This window comes from Cricetulus griseus (genome assembly GCF_003668045.3).
Source record: "Cricetulus griseus strain 17A/GY chromosome 1 unlocalized genomic scaffold, alternate assembly CriGri-PICRH-1.0 chr1_0, whole genome shotgun sequence".
Classification (NCBI taxonomy): domain Eukaryota; kingdom Metazoa; phylum Chordata; class Mammalia; order Rodentia; family Cricetidae; genus Cricetulus; species Cricetulus griseus.
The window spans coordinates 65625932-65640488 of NW_023276806.1; the positions used below are offsets into that span (position 1 = coordinate 65625932).

Sequence of the window (14557 nt, forward strand, 5' to 3'; positions counted from 1 at the left end):
AGTGCTCATTCTGGAACTAAGCAGATGGAATTGTATGTATGTAAGGGTTGCTTTCCTAGAAGTGAGACTTTTATAAGACTTTAAGACATACGGAGTCCATTTTGTTAGCTTTTTATATACTGAAGGGAAAAAATCTAGCTAAACAGTCAGAGTGCTGTGGAAATGGCACCCCCTTGTGGCACTGGAATATTTTTAGCTATTTTACTTCTGTGTCTGTGTATTGTCTGCATGTGTATCTGTGTACCATGTGCATTCCCAGTGCCTTTGGAAGCCAGAAGAGGTTGTAGGTCACCTGAAACTGGAGTTACAGGCCACTATGAGCTGCCATGTGGGTGCTGTGAATAAACCAGGTCCTCTGGAAGAACAGCCAGTGCTCTCAACCACTGAGCCAAGTCCACAGCTCCCTAGTCTGCTGTTGTTTGGTTTAGGTTTTATCGAGATAGGGTTTCTCTGTGTCCTGGCTGTCCTGAAACTTACATTGATCCACCTGCTCTGATTCCCGAGTGCTGGTATTATAGGACTGCGCCACCACCACCTGGCAGTTTTCGACTTTTTAAAAGCAGTACTTATTATTACTGTGTATGATGTATGTGAAGGGGTGTACTTGTGGAAATCGAGACAGTCAGTTCTTCCGATGCTTTCAGCTCTCAGCTCACATCTGTCATGTCACTCTGGAAGTCTCTGTTGACTTAACCAGCTAGCTCCCACACTGCAGTCAAATTCCCTCTTCCTCTAGAATTCATATCCTAATCTTATTGTAACTGGAATCATTTCACAACTATGTAAGGCTTACTGTCATTAAGCTCAATTGTGTGTGAGTGTGTGAGTGTGTGTGTGTGTGTGTGTGTGTGTGTGTGTGTGTGTGTGGTGTGTGTGTGTGTGTGTGTGTGTGTGTGTGTGTGTGTGTGTGACTGGTTTTCTCTGTGGCTTTGGAGGCCATCCTGGAACTCCCCGTGTAGACCAAGCTGGCCTCAAACTCACTGAGATCCACCTGTCTCTGCCTCCCGAGTGCTGAAATTAAAGCCATGCACTACCACCACCTGGCTTCGTTTTTTTCTTTTCTTTTCTTTCTTTTTTTTTCTTTAGGAAGCATCTCCTATAGCCCAAGCTGGTCTTACTGAATGCTGGTATTGTAGACATGCATCCCCTGCTAATTTGAAAATTTTCCATGGTATTTTCTCATATTTTATCTCCTAAAATCCCATCTGTGTCTCTCAGCTCCATTTCGTACATTTCTGAGTGCAGTTCACTAGTTTTTCACTCAGCTGGACACTTCACATGTTCCCTCAATTCTTGTCACTAATGAGAGAGTCTTATTTTTCAGGTCATAGCTTGCAAGGTTGTCTTTACAGGCCACGTATGGTGCACACCTTTAATCTCAGCACTCGTAAGGCAGAGGCAACCAGATCTTTATAGTTGAAGGCCACACATAGTCAGACCCTGTCAGAAAGAAAGGAAAGGGGGAGGATTAATTATACAGGGTGTAATTTAATCCCAGCATTCAGAAGGCTGAGGCAGACACATCCTGTGAGCAAGAAAGAACCATTTTAGGGGGACAGTTTATGACCATCTACACTGAAGCACATTCCATTAACCCTTATGGTGGAGGGAAGCTGCGGTCCCTGTGCTGCAGAAAGGCACAATAGTGGGAAGCATGCTCACAATGGCAGTAGTTAAACTGAGCTGAGCACATGTGTACACCTGCCCTGTGTTCCCAGCTTTACAGAATGCTGACATTGGAGAATCACTGAGGCAGAACTCAAGGCCAATAGCAAGACCCCAGCTGGAAAAAAAAAAAAAAAAGTGTGGCTGGGAGAGACAACTCAGCTGTTAATCTCAGGACTTGAGAAGCTGAGACAAGAGTATGATAAGCTAGAGGCCAGCAAGGCCTCTACAATGAGACCCCATCTCAAAAAAAAAAAAAGTTACTTCAGCTTATCAGTAGCTACACTGTACTCCTAGAACAATAGGACAGAATTACTTGTTTCCATGTAGGACAGAGTGCTAGCCTAGCAATATATGTGCTGAAACAGATTCAGAGGATAAATAATATAGCTGGATTTAGTGAATTATTAGGATCCATTTTATATAGAATTTAAATATATTTTAGTGTCATATTTAGAGACATCACTTAAATCTTCATTGTTACAGCAAGCATTTAAAAACTGATGACTCCAGAACACTAAAAAAGGATTTCTTTTGTAGTTGGACCCAAGGTGTTTTTTGCATGGGAGTGCCCAGGCAGCTCAGAGCAATCCAGTTCCAGCTGAGCATCCGAGATTTATTTCCCGCACCAGTGACAATGACCCAGTAAGTTGTTGTGTGGGTGGGCTTTCAGAAGTTATAACATGTATTGCCATATATTCCTTTTCCAAATCAGGAAATTGGTTTCCATATGCTCAGATAAATGAGACACCTGGGCTAGTGCTCAAACACAGGTCTTCCCTTTGCCCTGTGGTGCTATGGAAATATAAAGTACAGTTAGGCTGGATGGTGGTGGCACACTCCTTTACTCCCAGCACTCAGGAGGCAGAGGCAGGCAGATCTCTGTGAGTTTGAGGCCAGCCTAGCTCTGTAGAGCTAGTTCCAGGACAGCCTCCAAAACCATAGAGAAACCCTGTCTCAAAAAAAAACCAAACAAACAAAAAAATACAGAGTTAATCCAAATCCCTTCTAACGTGATCTTAATAATGAATTCACTTAGTGCCAAGAATCTAGCTGAATTAAAATTTGGCTGAATTAGGATTGGCGTGGTGGTGCACGCCTTTAATCCCAGCAGAAACAGACTGGGTTCCAGGACAGCCAGAACTATGTAGAAAGAATCTGTCTCAAAACAAAAAAGAATTCCTCCTGAAATAATTTTGGTACTGGTTATTCATCTCTTGGTCTTAAGTGACCAGTTGGTGTTATGCGTTAGATGTGTGGGTGGAGAGTGCTCTACACAGTTCCTTAGCCCTGCAGGAATCAAGCAGGTATGTGTTTGTGTTCCAGTAATACTTGCCTTAAATGCGGGGTACCCAGGCTTGGGGAAGGATAAGCCCAGTGGGATAGCCCTTGGCTAGATCCATTAGCCAGTGGAGTGACACATTTTTCCTTTTCCTGGTGTCTATCAACAGAAGTGTTCCTCATTCAGGTTTAAACTGTGACAGACTGGGTACTGACCCTTCTCCTCCATGCCCAGTGTTGGTGCTATGTCTCATAAATGAAACCATATGTGTGGGCTATGCTTTCTTTAATGTAAAGGAAGCCATCAGCTTTTGGTGGAGGGTGGGGGAGAGGTTGCCCTAATCTGATTCTTCCCATCCTAATATGGCTATGTTGAAATTTAAAAAGATATCTCTACCAAATCGTTAATTCATTGGGGTATGTTTAAAATTTTTAGTTAGCATTCATCTATCCTCACGAATACAAAGTGAAATAGAATAAATTAATGAAGTAGCTAAAGTGTCTTTCAAGTCCTCTAGGGTTTCTATGGAAACAGCATCTTGCAGATGATCTTGCCACATGACTGAAGCATCTCTTCATAGCATAAAAAAATCCAGGTGGCAAAAATTATGTCTGTCCCATCCACAGTTTATTGCTAAACAGCTAACATTTATTAGTCAGGCCACCAAAGGGATTTGTTGATGCCAACACTTTATTGGACCTATTTGTTATGGGGTGGATTTTATATGGAATCAAAGAACAACTTTTTGGGAATTGATCTCCGTCCACCATGAGAGTCCTCCTATGTTTTGAACTCAGGCTGTCAAGCTTGGCATCAAGTATATTTACCCACTGAACCATCTTGCTATCTCAACAACCAGTGTTTTAAATGAAGACAGGCCTGGTGGAACACATATGTAATCTCAGCAATCAGGAAGCTACAGCAGGAAGATAGAAAAAAGTTCAAGGCCAGCTGAGCTACATAGCAAGACTATGTCTCAAAAAGAAGTACTTTCCTTGCTCCAAGTTGTTGCTGTTTGCCCTGCTGTGGCCTGGCAGGAAGTATCTGTTCTATGTGCTGGTGGGTTTGTTTTGTTTGTTTGTTTTGAGGTAGGGTCTCTATAGTCTGGGCTGGCCTGGAATTCAAGATAAATCTGCTTCAGCCTTGGAGCGCTGGAATAATAGGTGGTATATCATACCCAGCCTAGCTTCTTTTCAAAGCCTGTATCACTTCATGACCTCTTATCTCTGTTTGTGTTTCCAGGCTAAGCATGGGGAGCAACATGAGGGCAAGTACTACAGCATCCCCCTGCAGGATCTGAAGACAGTATTTCCTCATGGCCTGCCTCCTCGATACATGATGCAGGCAGGTGCTCAAACGGAACAGCACAGGGAAGCCCAAAGTACAGTGCAGTTGTCAGAGAAAAGGTTAAATGAGAGGCATAGAAAGTTCGACATTTCTGGAAAAACAGAAATTCAGCTATGGACTCGTGAATACTATGTTACTAGTGTTTACTTGTTGTTAGCCATTTAAATACACTTTAGCACTGGTTAAGTATTCTTTTATGAATAATATCCTTTTCCTTGAATTACCAAGCAAGTTTCTAGAAATCTTGGCATTCAGATAATTATTTTAAGTGAATTTAAGGTAGGTTTGTTGGCACATAACTGTAATCCCAGCCCTTGAGAATCAGTAAAAAAATTGCTTCAAGGTTGGGGTCAATTTGGACTGCATGTCTACATGAGATCTGGTGTTATATTAAAAAAGAGAAAAAATGTGTGTGTGTTGTATGTGCAGGTACACACATGTACATGTGTGTAGAAGCCAGAGGTCAGACTGAAGTGTCCTTCCTCAGGACACATGCATGTTGTTGTAGTGACCTTTTTTTTTTTAATTGTGTATGTGTGTTTTGCCCACACCTATGTCTGTGTACCACATGCATGCAGTGCCAGAGAAGCTAGGATCCCCTAACTGGAATTACAGACAATTGTGAGCAGCTGTTTTGGGGCTAGGAACTAAGTCTGGACCCTCTGAAGAACATCCAGTACTCCTAAACACTACTGTCTCTCCACCCACCCCAGCCTTTTTTTTTCCTGAGACAAGGTCTGACTGGGACCTGGGGCTCCTATTTAGGTCACTAGCTGGTGACAGAGCTCCAGGTGTCCAGCTCTCCTCTGCTGTTGAGCTGGGACTACAAGTATACTACCATGCCCAGATAGGTTTTGTGGGTATTGGGGCTTAAATTCTGCTTCCCATGCTTGTACAGAGGGCTCTTCCAGGCTCCAAAGCAATACAGAGAATTCCTGTCCCCTGATTCGAAAAACCAAAAAAAAAAAAAAAAAAAGGAAAGAAATAAGAAATAGGACCCATCCAAAGAAATTCTTTCAAGTTATAGTATGTTCAAGTTCACTCTTTACCTTCCAGGTTTTGAGAGAATATATTTAACCAACACAAGTGGCTTGCCACTCCTGTTGTGAAGAGACTCAGTGTTAATCATCTTTGCATCCCCGTGGCAAAAAAATCCCTGAGAAAAGCAATTTTTATGTCTGTAACTTCAATGTTTTTAGTGCATGATTAGTTGACACCATTGCTCTGGGCTATAGTGACATATGGCATCAAAGCAGACAAATTACCCACCTCTTGGTAGTGAGGCAGCAAAGAGAGAAAAACCAAGAGGAGTTGGCTGGGGGCAAGATACACCCTTTTATGACATGCCCTCAGTGCACCTGCTTTCCTAATTAGGCCCCATCTTCCAATAATGCTCAGATTATGAACCTATCGTTGGTCCTTAGAAGAAAGTCAAAGCCCTTGAGAGCTAGCGATTCCCACAGTCCCACCTCTGGGTGTTGAACGGGAGCTGTCCTGAGACACATGAGTTGGGGGAGACAATTCAGACCCAAGCCATGACAGTCATGCAGTTCCTCTCCAGAATCCCATTTACACAAAAGCCTTCTCCCACTGTCAATTTTTGTCTGTCATGTTGCCTGATAAGACATTTCTGCTCCATTTATCGTTATTTCATTTGCACTGTTGAGTTTGGGCTTATCGGGTCCTACACCATCATTTGGTTTTGGGGAGGGAGAGGTCATTATAAAAGTGACAGCACTAGACCTGGGGGTCCAGCTTAGCAGCAGAGGACTTGCATTAATTTGCCTGGTTGCTCAAAGCTCTGGATTTCATCCCCACCATCACAACCTTAAATACATATAAAGAAGCGTTGGGCTGGAACGACGGCTCAGAGGTTAAGAGCACTGGCTTGCTGCTCTTCCAGAGGTCCTGAGTTTAATTCCCAGAAACAATATGGTGGCTCACAACCATCCGTAATGAGATCTGATGCCCTCTTCTGTCATTCATGTAAATAGAACATTCATATACATAAAGTACATAAATTAAACAAATCTTTTTTTAAAAAAGAAACATCAAAAGCTATCTATTTATGTTACTTGATATGAAACAATGTACCTCAGATTTTCCTGAAATGGATCCATTTTTAAATTCAACACCAACCCAGTCTCCCATAGCTGAATACAGATGAGTTTGGAGCTCTGGTTTACTGTGTCAGCTTCAGTATGATCATAGTTAGAATAGCTAGAAGTCCCATGCCCACCTTCTTCTCCTCCTGTTTGCTTTAGGTGAAGACTTTCGGCGAAGCCTGTCTGATGGTAAGGAAGCCAGCTCTGGAGCTTCTGGGCTACCTGAAAAATACCAATTTTTCTCACCCAGCTGTGCGCTATCTTCTCTGTATCCTTTCCCACGTGCCTGGGACTACTCAGCCCATGCATTCTCCCCTCATTTGAGAAAAGGAAATGCTGGTTGTTTGGGTTTTGGGTGTGTTGAGACAGGTCTTACTCTGTAGCAGTGGCTGGCCTCACGGTCACACTGATCTGCCTGCCTCTCTCTGCTGAGTGCTGTGATTAAAGACTTGTTCCACCACACCTGGCTATGAAATGCTGTTGATGGGAAGCATGTTGCTTATGATGATGTTTTCTTTAACACATACGTTAGATGGGGAGAAGGGAACGGGAAAAACTCTCAGTCTTTGCCATGCTGTTCATTTCTGTGCAAAACATGACTGGCTGATTCTGCATATCCCAGATGGTAAGACCTTCCTGTCTGTCTCCAGTGTCAGGCAGCATTGTGACTTAGACTATGCTTAGTTCATGACCATGTGACCATGCTGTAGAGCCCACACTAACTCTAAATCCTTAAGCTAAGCAAACCCCCTCCTGCCTCAGATTCGAAGGGGGTGACTGCAGACTTCTTGTGCTGTCAATGGGTGTTTTGAGTGTCCAGAGTCTCTGTTCCAGCTCCTTGGCACTTGAGGGTTGAGTTCTTCAGTGTGGGTTTGCATCCTCACACTTTGCATGCATCTTCTTTTGTTCAGAGTTGTGTATGTCCACCTTTTTTAATTTGCCTTTAAAAACTGACAGTAAACTGGGTGGTGGTGCATGCCTTTAATCCCAGAAGAGGTAGGCAGATCTGTGTGAGTTTGAGACCAGCCCGGTCTACAGAGTGAGTTCAAAGACTTCCTGATAGTGCTACACAAAGGAAACCCTGTCTGGAAAAAATAAAATTAAAAATAATGAAAATTAGCGGTGAGCAGAAACGACAGTCCACTCGATGTCTTCTATACTGATTATAATGCAATGTTCGGTCTAAGATCATGAACTTGATCAGTCCCCAGTACCACCACACACAAGAAAATATGTTCATTTATTTTTTAATATGTTTCTCATAATTTAAAGAGTAATTCATGGGACTGGAGAGATGAAACAACAGTTAAGAGCACCCACACAGCAGCTCCTGGCATCTTTAACTCTGATGCCAGGGACTCTGACCTCTGCATTCAAAACATCCATAATACAAAATGAAAGAAAACAATTTTAGTTAGTTAGTTAGTTAGTTAGTTAGTTAGTTAGTTAGTTAGTTTTTGCAAAAAAAGCATACAGTATTTCAAATTACTACAGTCAATTCCTAATTTGTTTTCTTTTGCACTTTTAGCTCATCTTTGGGTGAAAAACTGCCAGGAGCTTCTGCAGTCCACCTACAACAAACAGCGCTTTGATCAGCCCCTGGAGGCTTCTACCTGGCTGAAGAACTTCAAAACTACAAACAAGCGCTTCCTGAGCCAGGTGACTGCACACCAGGAATTCAGGGCAGGATGGCCTTTGCCCATATTCCATCTTTGCAGCTTGAGTAGTTGGATACTGTAGAGAACTGGAATTGTAACCAGAAATAAATAAGTCATTTTGTATCCCTTTAATGTTTTGCTCACAGTGGGCTCACAAAGTTCATTTTTTGTTGTTAAAGAGGTGACCGCTATCGGCTGTTTCTTTAGTGGCCAATGAAATAAAAGTCTAAATTGATTTACTGTTTCTGAGAGAGCCTTGAAATCCTCCTCAAGCATATGGCCAACAGTAAGATTTTCCTCCAGATAAAACAGACCATACCAATTTTTTTTTTTTTTTATTATTTGCTACATTTGGGCTGGCTCTGAGCATAATTTGTACCTCAAACCGGCCTTGAACTTATAGTCCTCCTGCCTCAACCTGGAACGCACAGTCCCCAGCATCTTATTTTGAGCTCTGGAATGAGGCTTTGCCACTGTGATAGAAAGACTCTCGGAAGTGTATTAACAATGGGTGTCAGCTTAGTTATAAACCAGGGACCCACATGATGGGAAGAGAAAACTAACTCCTGCAAGTTGTTTTGTGACCAACCAGCAAGTTGGCTCACGTTGCACCCTCATATCTATACATGCATGTACACATACACAAATAAATAAAGGTATTTTTGAAAATGTGAGTGCCAGCCTGCTAGTGATGGCACACACCTTCAATCCTAGCACTTGAGAGGCAGAGGCAAGTGGATCTCTGTGACTTCTAGGCCAGCTTGGTCTACAGAGCAAGTTCCAGGACAGCCAGGGCAACACAGAAACCCTGTCTTTAAAAAGGAAGGAAGGAAGGAAGGAAGGAAGGAAGGAAGGAAGGAAGGAAGGAAGGAAGGAAAAAATGTGACTGCCAAGGCTTGGTGGAGCTCCGTGGAGAGCACCTACCTAGCAGCATGCTTGGGTCTTGGGATTTGAAATGAGTACTATAGAATGGGTCAGGCGATGCCAGTGTTACCTTTTTAGTCAGAAGAGCCAGGCTCGGAAGTTCGAATCTTTAATCCCAGCACTTAGAAATCTGAAACAGGATAATTTTCTTAAATTGGAGGCCAGGCTAATGGCCTGGCCTAAAGTATGAGACCCAGTCTCAACACCCACTCTTAGGAAGGAAGGTTAGAGGTCTTTCATTTCTGCATCGCACCTCCTTATTCGGATCTCTCCTGTGGGCTTCCACCCTGACTTGGAAAGGCTTCAGCCTAAACAGACAGCCTGTTGCATTGTTTTCTTTCTTTGCTTATTTGTAGATAAAAGTTGAAGAGAAATACGTTTGGAATAAGAGAGAGAGCACTGAGAAGGGAAGCCCTCTGGGAGAGGTTGTTGAACAGGGTATCACACGAGTGAGGAATGCCACAGACGCTGTCGGGATCGTGCTGAAGGAGCTGAGGACCCAGAGTTCCTCAGGGCTCTTCCGCCTCCTGGTAGCAGTGGATGGGATCAATGCCCTCTGGGGAAGGAGCACGCTGAAAAGAGAAGACAGGACCCTGGTAGGAACATTGCTTTTCTCTGGTTCTATCCCATACAGAACATGATACCCTCCTGGGGGGCCCACATGGAATGTTTTAGATAAAGTACGGAGCTGGAACAATAGCTGACTGCTCCTGCTGAGGGCACAGCTTTGATTGCCAGCACTCAGACAGCAGCCCACAACCATCTGTAACTCTAGTTCCAGGGAATCCAGCAGGGGCACCGAGCACTCATGCAGTGAACATACATACATTCGGGAAGAACACTCATAACATACATACATACATACATACATACATCTATCTTTAAGAACATCAACAAAAATATTGTGAATAGTATCAAGGCAGCAGTGTAGCTCTGTGTTGGGCACGTGAATGCCTAGTATGTAGAAGGCTACAGGCTCCATCTCCTGTACTGTAAAAAAGGGGGGGCGAATATACAATGAATTAGCTTTGAAAAGGAAAAAGTTATGAATTAGTTGGCTTTCTATTGCTGTGATAAAACACCAGGACCCAAAGCAACTTGTGGAGGAAAGGGATGGAGCCGTGTCAGTTGCCCACTGAAGAAGAGGTAGGGCAGGAACTAGACACAGGAACTGAAGAGAGGACATGGAGGACTGATGCTTACTGGTTTGCTCCTCCTTGCTTGTAGTTGATTTTCTTAGACAGCCCAGCACCACCTGTCCACGTGGCACCATCCGCAGCGGGCTGCTCCCCCCGCTCCACCATCAATCACTAATCAAGAAAATGCCCTACAGGCTTGTCTATGGGCCAGTCTGATTGCAGTGTTTCCCAGATACCTCTGGCTTGTGTGAAGTTGACAGAAAACTACCCAGCACATGATGTCACATGCTCCATCATACACTGCCAACCAAGGGATCAAAGAGCAGGACAGTGGGAGCTCCAGGAGCTTTGCTTTCTCCCCTGGTTCTAACTGCTGTTTTCAAAGAGAGGCTGTGGTCTGTGTAGAGATCAGAGCTCTCAAAGGAGGAAGGTGCACTTGGGACAGTGATACTCTCTCCTCCTGCCTGCCTCTTCCTCTCCTTCCTCCTCACCTCTTATTCCAGAGGAAGTATGCTCAGGTACTATGATTACAATGCTTAAAAACTTTTCCTTTTATCTAATTGTCAGTTCGGTTTTCTCAGGGAAACAGCCAGAAAAGTAAAATCCTAATCTCTTCACTCTCTTGTTGACAACATGTAGATTGCCCCAGAGGAACTAGCCCTTGTTCACAGCCTTAGAAAAATGGTGAAAAATAATTGGGTAAGTGCCCTCAGTGCTCAAAATTTGTAGAGGAAAAATATGTTTGCATCTTTACTGTTCTTTTATCTGACTTACTATTTGTAGTTGTACAGAGTAGCCCTGTATTAAGTCCCTTTATTGGCTGAACCTTCTCACTAGTGTCTGTCTGTCTGCCTGTCTCTGCCTGTCTGCCTTGCCATTTTGTTGTTTATTTGTTTGTTTAAGATTATAATTTTGACTTGAGGCAGGGTCTCACAGTGTAGTTCTGGCTGGCCTGGAACTCACAGAGCTCCACCTCCTGAGTGTTGTGAGTAAGACATGAACCATCAAGCCTGGTGAGGCAGCTAGATACGAGTTCATTTTGTATCTCAGGCTGCATTAAAACTCTCTGTCTCCGCTCTCAGTTCTTCTGCTTCATGCACTTGCTTAAGTACTAGGATTGTAGACGTGGCAGAAGAAATTGACAACCAAAAGTATATTGTGATAAACTTAAGATCTTGTAGTAATTTATTATCAGAACCAAATCTAGAAGCAATAACTGGAGCTGGAGAGATGGTCCAGAGGTCCTGAGTTCAATTCCCAGGAACCACATGGTGGCTCACAACCATCTGTATGTAATGAGATCTGGTGCCCTCTTCTTGCCTGCAGGGATGCAGACAGACAGACAGACAGACAAAACACTGTATATATTTAGAAATATTTTTTTTAAAAAAGCAGTAACAGATTTGTTACCAATTAATTATGCTAAACCACATTGTCATGACACTATTATGAAAAAAATCTACAGCTGACTGTATAGCATGTCTGTCATTTCTATCTTTTTAAAACTCAATTCTTTCTTCGTTTCAGCATGGAGGTGCAATTGTGTTGAGTTTGAGCCAAACCGGGTCTCTCTTTAAGTCGTCAACAGCATATTTGCCGCACGAGCTTCTGGGAAAGGTCATGTCCTGGAGAAACCTGTTTCCCCAAGAGTAATCATTCTGTCTAGAGCAGGGGTTCTTAACCTGTGGGTCATGATCCCTTTGGGGGCTCATATCAAATATTTACATTACAATTCATACCAGCAGCAAAATTAGTTATAAAGTAGCAACAAGATGATTTTATGGTTGAGGATCACTACGACATGAAGAACTGTATTGAAGGGTTGCAGCATTAGGAAGGATGAGACCCGCTGGTTTAGAGACTGTCTTTTTCTTATTTAATATTTATTTGGAGGTGTTCACATGCCATGGTACATCTTCATGAGGCAGGAAGCCGAGAGTGGGGTAGAGTAGAACAGAGGAAAAGACCCTGTCCTCGTAGTACAGTCTCTGTTCACTTGTTGCTTGACTAACACTGTATCTTTTATCCTTTTCGTCTCCAGGAAGGATTTGATGCCCTAGATCCTTTTCTTCCCATCCTCATTTCCAACTATACTCCAAAGGAATTTGAAAGTTCTTTTCAGTACTATTTAGAGAATAACTGGCTTCAGCATGAGAAAGGTCAGTAATGTGATCACCCTGCCCTGCCACACTGCTCATAGCATGAAGAGCTGAGTCAGCCGTGACCGAGCAGCTTAGTTTATTTGGGCTCACAGCTTCAGAAGGGTCAGCAGTGGCCACTTGGGTCCATGATCTTGTACTTGCAGGAGCAGAGGGTATTTGTGTCAGTGCAGACAGTAAACAGAGGCAGAGAAACAGGAGAGGCCTAGAGAAGGTATATGAAATTCTCATCTCAGCCAGAACAACTTTGCTTTTTTTTTTTTAAAGCAGTGTCTCACTGTGTACCTATGCTTAGTTCACACTCAGGGTCTCCTGTCTAAGCCTCCTGACCTAAAATCTCAGCACATGTGCCACACACCCTTGCTTAAGAAGCTCTTAAATCTTTTCAGTTTTTGTTTTGTTTTTTGAGACAGGGTTTCTCTGTGTAACAGCCCTGGCTGTCCTGGAACTCACTCTGGAGACCAGGCTGGCCTTGAAGTCACTGAGATCCACCTGCCTCCACCTCCAGAGTGCTGGGATTAAAGGTGTGCACCACCAACGCCCTGGCTTCAGAAGCTCTTAACTCTTTGTGTATCTGCTTCACATCATGTAGACAAAGTAAAGTGCTCTGTCGTTGAGTAATGACTGCCAGTAATGACTGCTGTGGTCCCAGTTCACATGGGGTTGGCTGTAGAGTCCCTGCCTAGCATGTTCCAAGCTCTGAATTTCGTCTCTTGCCCCACCAGAAACAACGTGTAAGCTAATAGTAATTAGAATGTGAGACTAGAGGGAAATGAGACCAGCAGCAGTGTGGTTAGCAGGAGCTGGAGGTGCAGGAGCTCAGGTTGTAGAGTGCAGTAGGACCTGAACAGAGATGCCTTGACCAATTTGGAGCAGGAAGAGGCTGCCATTTGCATGTGTTTGGCTCCATTTCAGCTGCAACAGAAGAAGGGAGGAAGGAGCTGAAGTTCCTGAGTAATTGCAACCCGGGACAGCTGGAGCGGCTCTGTGCCTCCCTGTAAGCACCAGCACAGCGCAGCACAGCGCAGCACACCTGGAAGATTAATCTCCTTCCAGCTACTTCACATGAGGAAGTCCCTAGGGGGAACAGCCTGATCTGCAGTGACGGGACATACGGCAATAGGATGTCCTTTGTTCCTACAGCTAATACCAGTTTCTTGTGGTGGTGGTGGTGTTCACATTAAAGATAGATCTATTTCTGAGTGTTGTGTTAGATTTGTAATAAGGAAAGCATTCATGCTGGCAAAATTGAATTTTTCTGGAATTCTGTTGACCTGCAGAAACTCAATTCTACAGAAAGTATTAATTGTTGTGTCTTATGAACACAAGTCAGTTCAGGAGACCAAGATTCCCAGCCCAATTCCACTCTGTTCTGGTAACTTCTTGCTTCCCTGTTGGCACCTTCTTCCTTCTGCAGAATGTCACCGAAGCCCCAGCTGAGTTCTGGCAGGTTGGTGTGGCCAACCCCTTCCCATATACTCCTGAGAGAATTGATTGCTTGCTACAGTATACATGCTACATAATGAATTACCATTCATATAGATAGAATTATATCTGTGTACACACCTTCAAAGAACTAAAGAAATAAGAGTTTGCTTTTTTATTATTGCATGTTCACATGCCAGAGCACATGTACGGAGGCCAGAGGACAGCTGTTAGTCCTCTCCTGTGTTTATGTGAGTTTGGGAGCATTGTCGGGCTTGCATGTCACATGGCAAATGCCATTACCCACTTTGCCACCTCACTACCCCCAGAAGACTGGTTTGTTTTCTTTTTTGAAACCAAGTCTCATGTAGCAAGGATTGACCAGAACTTTCTATCTTGAACACAGGATCCTCCTGCCTCCACTTGAGTGCTAGGATTATAGGTACCTGTACCATGCCCATTGAGAATCCTGTATATGATTTCCTGATTTCCCACTTATTAGCTGTTTGCTTCTCTTGTTTCACCTAATGTAGTGTAGTGACAATAATGCTAAGCCCCCAGGGAACATGTGAGTACCTCACACACAGCAGGCAGCTACTCACTGCTAGAAAGCTCTCCTATCTTGGATGGTTTGATGCTTTATTTGAAGGATTTTCTGTGGGAACCTGTACCCCCACCATGATGCAGTCCTGTGGTCCAATGCCGGCTTCTCAGGGTCAATTTAACGGGACTGATCCACTAACATCACATAGACACTAGCTCTCACAACTGGACATGGACTATTTCCTTGTGTGTGCATGTGCCCATAGTTCTGATAGGAACCTGCACCTGCTAGGCCAGCACTCTTCCACTG

The 14557-nt window shown here is 43.7% G+C and overlaps 1 protein-coding gene across 5 annotated transcripts in view; it reads left to right on the plus strand.

Moving 5' to 3' along the window:
• The window catches only part of Dap3 (death associated protein 3), a 29064-nt gene extending 15583 nt beyond the window's left edge, over nt 1-13481 (plus strand). For all 5 annotated transcript variants that reach the window (XM_027393188.2, XM_027393187.2, XM_027393186.2 and 2 more), the window contains 10 exons: nt 2206-2310; nt 4190-4291; nt 6559-6667; nt 6932-7024; nt 7928-8058; nt 9338-9577; nt 10760-10819; nt 11648-11737; nt 12162-12279; nt 13195-13481. In XM_027393188.2, coding sequence (XP_027248989.1) covers nt 2206-2310; nt 4190-4291; nt 6559-6667; nt 6932-7024; nt 7928-8058; nt 9338-9577; nt 10760-10819; nt 11648-11737; nt 12162-12279; nt 13195-13280 — 1134 coding nt within the window. In that variant the 3' untranslated portion in view covers nt 13281-13481. The remainder of the gene's footprint in view (nt 1-2205; nt 2311-4189; nt 4292-6558; nt 6668-6931; nt 7025-7927; nt 8059-9337; nt 9578-10759; nt 10820-11647; nt 11738-12161; nt 12280-13194) is intronic.
• The last annotated feature ends 1076 nt before the right edge of the window (nt 13482-14557 follow it).